The 14,278-nt window shown below is 35.1% G+C and overlaps 1 protein-coding gene across 16 annotated transcripts in view; it reads left to right on the top strand.

Moving 5' to 3' along the window:
- FOCAD (focadhesin) overlaps positions 1–14,278 on the top strand; it is a 319,540-nt gene that overhangs the window by 179,963 nt on the left and 125,299 nt on the right. For all 16 annotated transcript variants that reach the window (XM_009244392.4, XM_063714188.1, XM_063714187.1 and 13 more), the window contains 3 exons: positions 4,135–4,269; positions 7,483–7,533; positions 8,489–8,572. In XM_009244392.4, the coding sequence (XP_009242667.3) occupies positions 4,135–4,269; positions 7,483–7,533; positions 8,489–8,572 (270 nt within the window). The remainder of the gene's footprint in view (positions 1–4,134; positions 4,270–7,482; positions 7,534–8,488; positions 8,573–14,278) is intronic.

Raw genomic sequence — 14,278 nt, 5'->3', positions numbered from 1 at the left:
TGTGAATGTTTTTTGTAATGTCCCCTTTTTCATCTCTGATTTTATTTATTTCAATGTTCTCTCTTTTTTTCTTAGTCTGGCCAGAGGTTTGTTGATTTTACTCATCTTTTCAGGAAACAAACTTTTCATTTCATTAATCTTTTCATTGCTTTTCAGTCTTCGTTTATTTCTGCTCTGATCTTTATTTCTTTTGTTCTACTAATTTTGGGTTTGATTTGCTCTTTTCTAGTTATTTAAGATGTATTGTTAGGTGGTTTGTTTGAAGTTTTTCTCCTTTATTGATGTAAGCACTTTATTGGTATCAACTTTCCTCTTAGTACTGCTTTTGCTATATCCCATATGTTTTGGTATGTTTGTGTTCTTCATTTGTTTCAAGAAATTTTTCACTTTCATTTTTAATTTCTTCATTGACTGACTGGTCTTTCAGGAGCATGTTGTTTAATTTCCATATGTTCGTATGGTTTCCAAAATTCTTCTTGTTATTGATTTCTACTTTTATTCCATTGTGGTCAGGAAAGATACTTGATATGATTTCCATTTTTATAAAATTTTTTAGACTTGTTTTGTGGTCTATCATATAGTCTGTCCTTGAGAATATTTCATTTGCTCCTCAGCACTTTTAAGATCTTATTGTATGGTCTTTTCATCTTAATTTTAAAAATGTTGGCCGGGCATGGTGGCTCATGCCTGTAATCCCAGCACTTCGGGAGGCCGACGTGGATGGGTCACCTGAGGTCAGGAGTTTGAGATCAGTCTGACTAACATGGTGAAACCCCGTCTCTACTAAATCCAAATAAAAAAAAACATTAGCTGTGTGTGGTGGCGCATGCCTGTAATTCCAGCTACTTGGGAGGCTGAGGCAGGAGAATTGCTTGAACCTGGGAGGTGGAGGTTGCAGCGAGCCGAGATTGCACCATTGAATTCCAGTCAGTCAACACGAGTGAAACTCCATCTCAAAAAAAAGAGAAAGAAAGAAAATATTATTCTCAATTGTTCTTTTGCAGGTAGTCTGTATTTTTTCCCTTTAACTTTGAAGATTGTTGTTTTGTCTTTGGTGTTTAATGGTCATATTATAATGTATTTAGATATAAGCTTATTTGCATTACAAGTTAAGTTAGAGAATTAATGTCTTTTATTAATTTTGGAAATTCTTAGCCATTACTTTTTTGACTAGTGTTTTTTTTCTATTCTTTAAAAAAATTTATTTTGAAATTAAACTTATGGAAAAGTTTAAAGCATATATATAGAGAATGGAGTATTATATGGCAATAAAAGGAAATGAGCACTAACACATATTACAACATGGATGAACCTTGGAAAAGGTACGATAACTGATAGAAGCGAGACACCAAAGAGCACATGTTATATTATTCTATTTATAGGAAATGCCCAGAATAGGCAAATTTATAGAGACAGAAAGTAGATTTGTGGTTGCCTAGATTTGAGGAGCTTAGGGGGCAATCAAGAATGATGAATGATTATGAGTTTTTTTGGGAGGTGATAAAAATGTTCCAAACTTGAATGTGATGGTTGTGTGGCTTTGTAAGTATACCAAAAACCAGTGAATTGTACACTTTACATGAGGAATTGTATGGTATTTGAACTATACATCAAAAGAGCTGTTGTTAAAAGAGAAAATAGATAATTATTTCGTGTTTTTTTCACCCTTCTTCCCTAATATTAACATCTTGCTTATATAACTATAATACAGTTATTAAAACTAAGAAATTAATATTGGTGCAGTGCTGTTAACTGAATTATGGACATGTGTGTTTAAAATGTCCTTTTTCTGTCCCAGGATCCCATATTGCATTTATTTGTCACATTTCTGTATTAGCCCATTTTCATACTGCTGATAAAATCATACCCAAGACTGGGCAATTTACAAAAGAAAGAGGTTTAATTGGACTTACAGTTCCATGTGGCTGGGGAAGCCTTACAATCGTGGCCTTTTCTTCTGCCCTAGGAGACTTTAATTGTTTGAGAATAGTGCAAAGCTCTCTTATTAGTTCCTCAGTCTCTTGGCCTTTGTCCCTATTATGCACTGTTTTCTTTGTTTGTTTTGTTTTGTTTTTGTTGTTGTTTTTGAGACAGAGTCTCACTCTGTAGCCCAGGCTCGAGTGCAGAGGCGGTATCTTGGCCCACTGCAACCTCCGCCTCCTGGTTTCAAGCGATTTTTGTGCCCCAGCCTCCCCAGTGGCTGGGGCATATGCCTCCATGCCTGGTTAATTTTTGTATTTTAGTAGAGACAGGGTTTCACTGTGTTGGCCAGGCTGGTCTCGAACTCCTGACCTTAAGTGATCCACCTACCTCGGCCTCCCAAAGTGCTGGGATTACAGGCGTGAGCCACCATGCCAGGCCCAAATGAATCTTTTAAGAATAGCTTTTAAATTGTTTTGTATTTCTTAACTTGAAATCTTTAAAGCCTGCCTTTTCTTTTAGATTTGGTTCCAACTGCTTTGATATTCTAAGTATGCTGTGATCTACCAGCCTTTCCCCACCAATACTCGTGCTTTTCGTACCTATAACATGTTGTTTTGTGTTTGACTTTTGCTTTCCATTTTCTTGTGGCATGGCTGTGTGATTTCTGTTCATTCTTTCTTCAAATCTCTTCTCAAGTCTTATCATCTCTTGATACCCTCCCTGATGACTCCCACCCATTGACTTATCCTCCTCCATAGATTCCTCTTGAAACTATTTTCTGTTGAAATAGTTTAAAGTCATGTCATATACCTTTTTGTTTCCAATAATTTAGAATGATGTATCTTTTTCTTCCTTTACAATAAGGTGTCAAGTTTTTGAAGGATTAGATCATCTTCATATTTTATTGTTTCTGTGAGTACTGTGTACCACTCTGGGTATGCACTTGTGCTGAACTGATAGCTTTTAGAGAATTGGTTTGGGTTTTATTTCAAATGTTGATGATTTATAATATCAGAGTTAGTTCTTTGTGTAAATGTGCCTACTGTCATGCCTGGTCTACAATACTGCCCTTAGGAAAGGTTAGTTGAACCCAAATCATGTAGGGGATCCCAAATCAAAGAGCATTTATTATTCTACTGTTTCACGGGAAGTATAAAGTAAGAGCAAATGCACTGAATCCAAGTTTTCTCAGAAATACTCTGTCTACTGTCTTTCCTTTGAGCCTCTTCTTAATCTGTCTCCTTAAGTATATATTACTCATTTATCTTTGACATTTTTTCATTTACTACCTTATGTAGTTTTTCTAAATAATTTGTATTTGTAGATAGAGATAAATTGTATGTGTTAATTACAGCTTAAAAGAAAAGATTGGAATATTTTAGAAAGATTAATTCTTGTTAAAGCCTATCTAATTGATCTGTGTTTGCATTCTTCCTATCTGAGTCTTAACATTTTCATAAAACATCTATCAGTGAAAAAATCATCAGTGTTAGCTGGAATTGAACTTAAGAAGATATTTGACTATCCATAAAACCAGATATTGAAATGAATGAAGAACACTTGGTTTAAGAAAATTGGGTCAAGTTAGAAATGATACAACATTTTTGCTGGGCTTTAGATTTATTTTATCATTAATGACCTCTTAAAAAACCGGAATTGACTTTTAAGATGTCTTAAATTATTATGTTAAATACTATAGTTATTCTCCTACCTCTGAAAAGCTTGTAAGGTGATTTGAGAATGTTTGATTTATATATATTAATACTCCAATTTTCTGAGTGGTGATATGGTTTCAACAGGGCTGAAAAACTAAAAAATGTGGATACCTGGCTTTAGAAATGGGCTAGCATTATCTTACCTGCTTTGTTTCAGGGGCTGGTTCTTCAACAATATATATAGCTAGATAATCTGGAGTTAATTTTGTGTATGTCGGTGAGAGTGAGAGCTTGTATGCTTAGGAGAGAGTTATTTACTTGGTTAACTAAAAACAAAGTAGTAAAAAAGCAATTGTGGGAGGCAGGCACAACTTCAACAGTTTACATTGGTTTAAGTTATTTCATTTGAGGGGTTGTACCTTATTAAATCCTATCTTCTAGGCATAGTCTTAATTGTTTCTTAAGTTTCCTTATAATAAAATATAATACTCTTAATTAATGGCTTTATATAGGTTGGAGTCTTGTTAGGTGTTGACCTTTCCTATTTGCTTCGCAGGTTGTTTGCATTCGCTCCACTTGGAATGCTCTCTCTCCAAAGCTGAGTTGTGACACAAGACCTCTCATTCTGAAGACACTGAGTGAACTATTTTCTCTAGTTCCTTCCTTAACAGTCAATACAACTGAATATGAGGTATGCACTTGGAGCTCAGCACATTGCCTGTTTCTTCATGGGAAAGATGTGTGTTATAATAACTTTTGGAATAAATATTCCTAATCTTTTGTTGTTGTTGTTGTTGTTCTGAGACCGTGTTGATATGTTTATGGACTCTTAGGAGTAGAAGGATAGCTCCTCATCAATCTTATGTCTAAAACTTATTTACATAAAGGATACCAACTTTTAATTATGAGAGTATTGTCAAGATTTTAAAGTCAATATTGTAAAACTAGTGTTTCCAACATAATAGAATTCATAAAGCCAACCATTAAAAATCATTTTGTTAATGTTTTAAGTTCTAAAAAGTAAGCCACAAAGACGTTAATAAAGGCAGGACAGACTCTCCAAACTTTGTGAATTACTCAGTGTTTGTCATTGTAATGAGTTGAAATACTTGGTGGAAGATTCTTTTTTATAAGATTCATATATTACTGCTTAATATTTTCTTCATTATCTCTTCTTTGAGTGAAATGCATGAGAGGGTAGTGAATTACATTTATGCCTCTACATTCGTAAGCCATATATATATTTTTTTCATGCTCACCATTTTTCCTTTTCCTTCAAAGAGCAGCAGTTGATTTTCACTTGCAGTCTTGGTAAACTTCTAGTTTGATTTAGTCCTTCACAGACTTTGATAAACTGCCACTCCAGCCATCAGATTCCAATAATAGTCCCTTATATGTTTTACGTCATCTGACTGAGACAGGCTTAGAAGATACTTCAGCTCATTCTAAATGCTGCTCAATTAATAAAATCAAATTTATCCTTACTGGGCTGTACAATACCTATCACAGTACCTGGTGCATAATCTATATGTAGTAAGTAGTTGTTGAATGAATGATTGAATCAATGCAGAATATTTTAGTTTATTCTTACATGTAGCCTTTTTTTTAGGGTCTTAAAAAAAGAATCAATTTGTGACTGTGAGTATACAGTTCACCAACATTCTTTCTTATGGCTGCAGTTCACAGGCACTTGCTCTTATATTGTCAGAGAGTCCACAGGGCTACTGATAATGAGCTAAGACTAAAAGCCAATGTAAGGCCACATTGGGTATATTTACTTTCTGTCTTCAGAGGCTAAAATCATATACCTTTTGTATTGCTTGTACCTTGAGTTAATCAGATTTTATTACAGGTTAATTTATGAATTGGCTCGTGTGTTGGTTTTTTGTGTTGGCTTATCCATGGTTGTGAATTATCTTTTGGACCAGATTTTTTTTTTTCTTTCAGATTTTACATTCTTTTCCTCTGGTATCTTATATTAGGGTTCCTCTGTTGTTCAGACAGACTGCTTTGGGGCCATTCTCTCCATCTCTTCCTGCCCAGTTAGGGGAGTCTCTTCAGTGAACATAGTCCCCTTAAAAGCAGAAGTGAAGAAATGTAGAAGGGAGAGACCCTCCTTCCTCCTCCCACTTTTATCTGTGTGTGTTTAGATAATTGGTTTTTTAACTACTTAGAATTTGTCTGGATGTGGGCCAAAGTTGAATTTAATTTTTCCCAAAGTGCTTCTTAAGTCATTTCTATCCCTAGTAACTTCATTGCCTTAAGTTTCCCTAAAATGTAGTCCAATCTGTTTACACCAAGTCCATAAAGCATTCTGGAATCTGGCCTCATTAGTGGTCTGTATCCTGCACTCCAATAAAACTAAACCACTTACAGTGTCCTTATCTTCCTCCAAACTTTTCCATTTCTTTTCCTTTGTTCATATTATTCCCTCTATCTAAAATTACTTTCTTTTTCCTCTTTAATTTAAAAATATATTTTAGGAAGAAAAGGATTGTTTTAACTCATCCCATCCTTTGAGAGTTTGTCTGCAAGCTGGAGTCTTTTGTTCCCAAAGTTCTTTATACTGTTCCAAGAACGTTTATTCTATTTTATACTACAGGTATATGTATGCATATATTATTTTCCCCATTGAACTATAGGCTTATTGAAAATAGAGTCCATGATTTAATTGTAGTGTATTTTCTGAATTGCTTTGCACAGTGCTTGCTTCACTTATTCATTGAATCAGAATATATTTATTAAAATTGCACTAGGTCCTAGAGATACTAATAAATATAGTCAACCCTATTTTTGAGTACCTATTCAATCCCTAGCACTCTTACTAGTTTATATTAATTAGTTCTAATCTCTGATAGGAAGGTATCATTTTTTATTGTATTGTTACAGAAAGTAAACCTTTGAGAGGCCTATTTATTTGACAAATATTTATTGAGTATGTGCTATGTTCTAGGCAAGTAACTTGACCAAGACTGTAGTTAAAAAGCTAAGTGAAAGTTGATGTCTGAATCCAGGACTTTCTAGTTTCATATCCTTTGTTTTCGCATTATACCATGTTATCAGTTCCTGCCTTCTAGAAGCTCAAAGGTAGGTAAAGGAGATAGATGTGACTGATGATAATTATAATAACATTTGATGAGCACACTTAATTAAAGGGCAATGAGAGTGTGGTAGAGAAAATGACAAACATTCTTAGCAAGAATCCAAGGAAATTATCTGTGCTATTGGACTTGGAACCGGAAGAATTAATATACTGTTGCTTCCCTTTGAAGTTTGGGGACTAGAATATGCAAAGGCAAGGAGGTATAGAGGAACCTAATATGATTTAGAAGGGCAAAAAGTTAGATATGGTGGCAATGAAGAAGACCACCGACTGTTGGAAGGTAAATGGCTTTTATGCTTAATCAATTATTTATTACACATTTGTCATCTTTGAGGAACTGCGTGGGCTCTGTGGTTTAGGTCTTTGAAATGAAAAAAACACAGTCACTGCCTTAAGTATTGTACAGCCTCGTAGCGAGTTAGTCATGCTAGATGCTGAGGTGTACCATGTGCCGTATGGCCACTTGGAGAAAGGAAAACTCTCTTCTGGGTAGGCTAGAACAGTGGCATGAAAGAGTGACATTTCTGTTAGTACTTGAAGGGACTAAGAGTAAGAAATGGTTAGGTTTCTAAATTTCATTATCTTAAAATCTTAATGTGTTTAAAATATCCATGTGCTTAGAAGATGAGTTTGTTTCTGAATATTTACATTTTATGAATGATGGGTGAATACACATTAAGTGAATTTCTGGTGGTATTACTTTAAAAGTGACTTAATTTTCATTATTTGCTACTTTGGATTATTTATTCTCAGTTTTAGCTTGGTCTTAACAATTTATTCTTTTGTTTGTTAACTTTTCAGAATTTTAAAGTTCAAGTCCTCAGCTTCCTCTGGACTCATACTCAAAACAAGGTACTATCACAAGGCTTGTCAGTGAATCAGAACAAAGCTAAGGAAATAATTTTGACATTTGTAAAATAAGACTCTTAGGGTAAAAAGTACAACTGCCTTGAAATAATGGGTTCCCAATTTTTTAAAAAAAGTGTGATTTTTCATAAGTTTTGGTTTTAAAAATTATGCTCAATTTATCCCCTTTAATACATTTTTACCATAAAGTGCACTTAATACTTGGTGAATCTGACAGATGGGAAGAGGAACTGTTGATGTTATCTTATATTTTTATGTGGTCTTTCCCCTTTCCTGCTTTGCCCCTTCCCCACCAACAAGCATACCAAACAAACAAAAAGTCCAGTCCATTTTTTAGATGTTGTTTCCAATCAAGGATTATACATAGAGACTGCTGGTGATGTTACACCTAATTCATGGATGAATGAGCTTAGATTCCAAAAGGCTAACTTGCCCTATTAATAGGTGGAGAATTGGAATCCAAACCTAGGCCTATCAGACAGTAACTCCTTATTCTCCTTCTGCTAAATCATACTACTTCATGGAGACTTGAGCAATTATGAGTTACTTTATATTTAATGTTCAAACTAGGATAAAAATTTAGGATTTTTCATCTCCTTGCCCATTTTTAATTGGGTATATTCTCCAGAAAAATATTTAATGCTGATAATTTTTTCCAGTTGTTCTTACTTCCCTTCACAGACTCTTTCACTTTTTTTTGCAATATTTTCTTTTGAAACGAGGATTAAATTTCTCGATCTCTCTTTTGAAATTGCTAGTAAATATCCTTTTAGCTAGGAAAAGCTTTAATACCATTTTCAAAGCACTGACTGTAGAACTTTGGGATTGATGAGGGAAGGTTTCTTTCCCCCTCCAGATTTGATATTTAATGTATGTTGTGTTTTTTTTTTTTGTTTGCTTGCTTTTTTTTTTTTTTTTTTTTTTTTTTTACCCTATCTAGGACCCAATTGTGGCAAATGCTGCATATAGATCCCTGGCCAATTTTAGTGCAGGAGAACACACCATTCTTCATCTGCCTGAAAAGGTAGGCATATCTGCTTTCTCACTGGTATTTCTTAATTTGCTAGGGTTTACAACTTTTTCTCTCTCATCTTAGGAGATCCTTACCTGATGAATATATATGTAACCCTAGATTTGTTGTCCATGCAAGATAAAAATTCATACCCATTATTTGTTTATCTATAAAAGACTGTAGAGGTTTGAAGCAGATGGAAGGCACATATGATGCAAATGAAATCTTCTTAAGGTGACTGGGTATATGGCTTGCTCCAGATCTGAGTCACTCATAGGAATCACTTTACCTAATTAGTATGCCATCCTGGACTTTAATCCAAGCATGGCCTTCATAGACTAAGATTTTATACCACCTGTGCAGCCAAAGATCTCTATTTGTGATAAACAATGGGATGCCATATGAAAAAATCTGCTTTTTTTTTAGTATCTGTGAAATGGTATATAGGTTAGCTCCAGAAAACTGGTTGAAGAAAGTATCACTGTCTTTTAAGGGTTAACACATAGTGTGATATTCATTTAGGAAAAGAGGAAGTCAAATTGTCCCTGTTTGCAGATGACATGATTGTATATTATCTTAGTTTTTAGACTGAAGTAAAAACATACAACCTTTTCTAGTATCTGCCTATTATAATCAGCTTTAAATTAGTAGATCCTATTAAGGAGTTAAATATCTGATTTCTTATTTAGTGCCACTATGAATTCAAATGCATACAGATGTTGATTGAATGCCTCTGAAGTGTCAAGCAGACATTGTGTTAGATGAAGTTACGTGTAACATTACTCAGAATCTGTCTTTGAGGTTACGTGGCAAGAAGGTTTGGTGTGAATTCCTTGGGATCCTCAGGCATTAAAATGGGTTTGGCTTTTTCTTCTGGATTGCGTTTGTACTGAGATTAGATGCCAGTAGGAACCAGGCAAACTTCTGTTTATTGAATTGAATTGGAGCCACGATATAAAAAGGATTGAAAATAGGCTCTTGTAAAACCAATTCCTAAGGCAGGCAGGATTTCCTGTGTCGTTGAGGACTTACAAAGATAGATTGACCGCTTGTCATGCAGTGAACACAAATGGGAAAACTTAGGTAAAGATGTGCCTATGACTCATACGATTAAAAAAGATGGGACTTCAGACTGCATTATGGTGACTAGCAATACCCATTGTTGCTTTAAAACAGAAAAGAAAAAGGAAAAAAGCTACATGTAAATTTCATATGCAAACACCTGCCAATAGATTAGCTACAGCATCTGGAGAGGTACCTTTTATTCTTGTTTTTAATAGGCAATTAGTCATTTAAAACACAGCATAAAAATTACCCTTATTTTTACCTTTTGTTCCTAAAATATTCCAGCTTGAGTAATAGCTTTTATTAAATAACTCCAGCATACTCTTGACATTTAGTCTCTACTTTTTAAAATATTGACATGTTTATATTTTTTTTCTGATTTCGGATTTATATTCAATTTCCAATTATGTTTGCAAGAGTTTATAAGTGCTATACTCAGCCAAATGTTAGCTACTTCCTTAATCTAACTCTTCTAAACTCTTTGATCCCTGAATAGCCATAAATAGCTCTTTATATCTTCCAACATAAATGGTAAACGTACTTAGAGTTGGGGTTTTCTATATATGTTCGGGTTTTCAGCATCAGAGTGGAAAGAGCTATAAAGGAAAGCTATAAGGCTTATCCTTTTGTAGCTGTGCTTTTCAGCCTTTTTTTTTTTCTTGCCCTAATCCCCTTCTGGGATATGACCCACTCCAAAAAGTAACAATAGCTCACTGCAGTGGATATTCTGAACTGAGGTTGAGATGAGGGGTATAAGTGGTTTGAAAGAGTCTTCCTCACTCTGACCCCAGCTTCTGATACTGAGGACCTGTCTCTTTATGGAGAATCATTGCTTCTAAGACCACACCATGCATTCTTCTTCTTTTCATTGATTGCTACATTTCAGTTTGGCTGTTCGAACACCTAAAGACTAGAAGTCCAGAAAGTGTTCAGTGTGTTCATATCCCAAACAAGTTCCCAAAGGCTAAGGATACAGCCTGGTCGGTGCTTCACCTTAGTTTTGTAGATGTGACACTATAAAACAGTGATGTGAAACTGTAGCTCATTTTTCTATAAAAATGTATTTTCAAATGTTTTGGAAGTTCCTGTCAAGTGGGACTTCTGTAATGTAAAAACTAAGATTCTTCTTTGTTGACAGACATTACTCTGCACTAAGGGCAATTGGTTTACACACAAGACTTAAGGTTACCTATTTTTCCAGTGAAAGTGTGTCCATATTCTCTCTTCTTACCTATGGAAACCTGTGGAATAAACTTTTGAGCCCATTGTGAATTTCAAGTAGAGCTAAAAAATATATATACAAGGTATCCTTACAAATGTGGCTACTTTGTGAATTATAATGCAGCTACTTTTTAAAGTACTGATTTTCTTTAAATTTACTTAAATATTTCTTGTTGATTGCTGAACATCAATTTATGTTGTATAACTTGTTGAAAGTTAACAGACTGGTAGAACAAAAAGAGTAAGAAGATTGGCAGATATCAGAACAAAGATTTAGGGTTGAATGAAACAGTACATTTAAGGTAATGTACTGGATAGATGGTAGAGCTGAATGAGATACAATAATATGAGTTAAGAATTTGAATACCATGTTGATGAACTCATCTTTCTTGTCATTTGTTATTAAGAATTTCTGTGGGATTAGAGGTGATGGACATGTAATACTTGCATTGGTTTAATAATAATTTATCTGGTATATACTAAGTGCTAGGTCCTATCTGAAGAGCTGAGGATGTTGAATGAATGCATATATTTTGTTGGTTTGTAACAGGATCATTGTTAATCACTTAAAGCACACAGATCTAAAATTGGTTCCAAAATTTCAGGGGACTTCTTTGAGGACATGTTGATTCTCATGTTGAAAGATAGAGAAGAATGATTTTTCCCTTTTAGCTTTTATTTTTTCTGTTTTTATAAAAGGTAGTTGCACTTCCCCTGTCTTCTTTAGCACATCTCCCCAAAAGAAAAAACAAACAAAAAAACTATAGAGAAGTTTCCTTGTTAAAAGAATCAGTAATGGATAAACATTTAGGTAGAAGATACTGACTTTTCTCTCTGACTTGGTTTCATTAAAAAACATGCACCTATTTAAAAATTAAACTTGTTTTCTTAATTTCTAGGGTTAATTTTAGAAATAATATAAAAGAACTGATTATGCATTCAGGGTTGGTATAAATATGGCGTAACCCGTTTGGCTTTGATTTAAAGTGAATGTCACTGCATTCATCAGAAGCTGTTTCTCTTTTTAACTGAATAATTTCTGCAGATACTTGACGTGTTCCAAATAAAATTCTCTGTTTATGCACAAACTCTTGGATTTCCATAGGTTACAGACACAGAAAGTTGATTGAAAGGTTATCCGGCTCAGAACCCACAGTGAGGCATTTTATGGGATACGCTTTCCAGTACAGATGGTCCCCAACTATGATGGTTGGACTTAACGATTTTTCAACTTTATGATGGTGCAAAATTGATACATATTAGGTAGAAATGGTACTTCGAATTTTGAATTTTGATCTTTTCTCAGGCTAGGCTAAGATATGTGGTAAACCACTCTCTTGTGATGCTGGGCAACAGTATCAGATCGCAGCTCCCAATCACACTGAATCACAAGGGTAAACAACTGATATTCTATAGTGTTCTGTGTTACCAGATGGTTCTGCCCATCTGTAGGCTAATGTAAGTGTTCTGAGCACACTTAAGGTATGTTAGGCTAAGCTATGATGTTTGGTAGGTTAAGTGTGTTAAATGTATTTTTGTCTTCTGACATTTTCAACCTACGATGGGTTTATTGGGACATAACCCCCATCATGAATCAAGGAGTATCTATATTCAATTTGAAGTAGGTTTTAAAAGTAAATTATCAGCTGAGTGTGGTGGCTTACACCTGTAATGCCAGCACTTTGGGAGGCCAAGGCAGGTAGATCACTAGAGGTCAGGAGTTTGAGACCAGCCTGGCCAGCAAGGTGAAACCCCGTCTCTACTAAAAATACAAAAACTAGCCGGGAGTGGTGGTGCGGGGCCTGTAATCCCAGCTACTCGGGAGGCTGAGGCAGGAGAATTGCTTGAACCCTGGAGGTGGAGGTTGCAGTGAGCTGAGATCATGCCACTACACTCCAGCCCAGACAACAGAGCAAGACTTTGTCTCAAAAAAAAAAACAAAGTAAATTATCATTTTTGACTTTCCATTTAAGTTTTTTAACAAAGCTTAGTTATAATAGGCAGGTCGTTTTTGTTGATGGGGTGTGTGTGTGTTTTAGTAGGTTGGCACAAAAGTAATTGCAGTTTTTTACTTTTGCGCCAACCTAATAGATACATAAGCAGTTTTATTTTTCTGAGTGTTTTAGCAGCTAATATAATATTATTGCCAAAATTTTGTAACCTTAACAGGAATTCTTTAAACTGAGTTCTCTTAATTCTCTATAGTTTTACTTGCATTGACCTTATTCAATTGTTGCACACAACCAGGGGGAAAGACTGGTGTTAGCCTAGGGAAGGTAGAACAAATAATTCTTTTAAGAAGTGACCAGAGGAGTAAAGAACTTACTCATGTAACCAAACACCACCTGTTCCCAAATAACCTATGGAAATAAAAAATTTTTTTAAAAAAGAAGTGATCAGAGGAGAAAGGAAATTTAATGGAACCAAAATGTGATAAATAGTAAGTGCTAATTTGTCCAGGAGAATCAGCTCACCTATTAGAAAACAAAATTGAAGGAATTTCTTTGCTAAAATTTATGCACATTTGAGATGCAGACATACGCTATTCACTGCATAGAGATAAATTAATATAGCACACAGTTATGTGAATATGAAATTAGACAATTTAAGATTGATGGGTTGGTCAGTTTGCTTTATCCTCAATCTGGTAACTCTTTCTTTAGTGGCTCTTAAAAATATTGATGACCCAGGTGCGGTGACTCGTATTAAGTAATTAGGTTGACTGCACAGAAGGACGGGATAGGATAGGATAAAAGTTGTACAGAAATGATCATATCCCTTTTATACTAAATAATTCTGGAAGTATTTGGTCATTTGACATAGTTTGCACAGCACTTTAAGGTTCCTCTGGTGGTGGCAGTGACTCTTCCCTGACTCCCCACCCCCCCTTACTCTTTTCATTCTACTCCCCTCCTCTTCCCCTCCCCCTCCTCTTCCTCTGTGTGCCTACATACCTTCCTCCCTCCCTCCCTCCCTCTCTCCCTCCCTAGCTCCTTCCTTCCTTTCCTTCCTTCCTTTCTTTTCTTTTCTTTTCTTTCTTTCTTTCTTGCTTGCTTGCTTGCTTGCTTTATTGACATATGATTCATATACTGTACAACTTACCCTTTAAAGTATGCAATTTAGTGGTTTTAGTATATTGAAACAGTTGTGCAGCTAATCACAGAGCAACCACAATCTAATTTTAGAACATTTTCCCTCCTAAAAGAAACTTTCTTAGCAGTCAGTCTCCATTACTCCATTCCCTCTCCAAGACCTAAGCAACCACTAATCTGCTTTCTGCCTCTGTAAGTTTGCTTATTCTGGACCTTTCCTATAAATGGAAGCATACAGGATGTGGTCTTTTGTGACGGGCTTTCTTCACTTATCATAGTGTTTTCAAGATTCTGTCATGTGTAGCATGTATTTGTACTTTATTCACTTTTATGGCTGGAT

This window comes from Pongo abelii, chromosome 13 (genome assembly GCF_028885655.2).
Source record: "Pongo abelii isolate AG06213 chromosome 13, NHGRI_mPonAbe1-v2.0_pri, whole genome shotgun sequence".
NCBI lineage: Eukaryota > Metazoa > Chordata > Mammalia > Primates > Hominidae > Pongo > Pongo abelii.
This window is presented reverse-complemented; position numbering and strand designations above follow the sequence as displayed.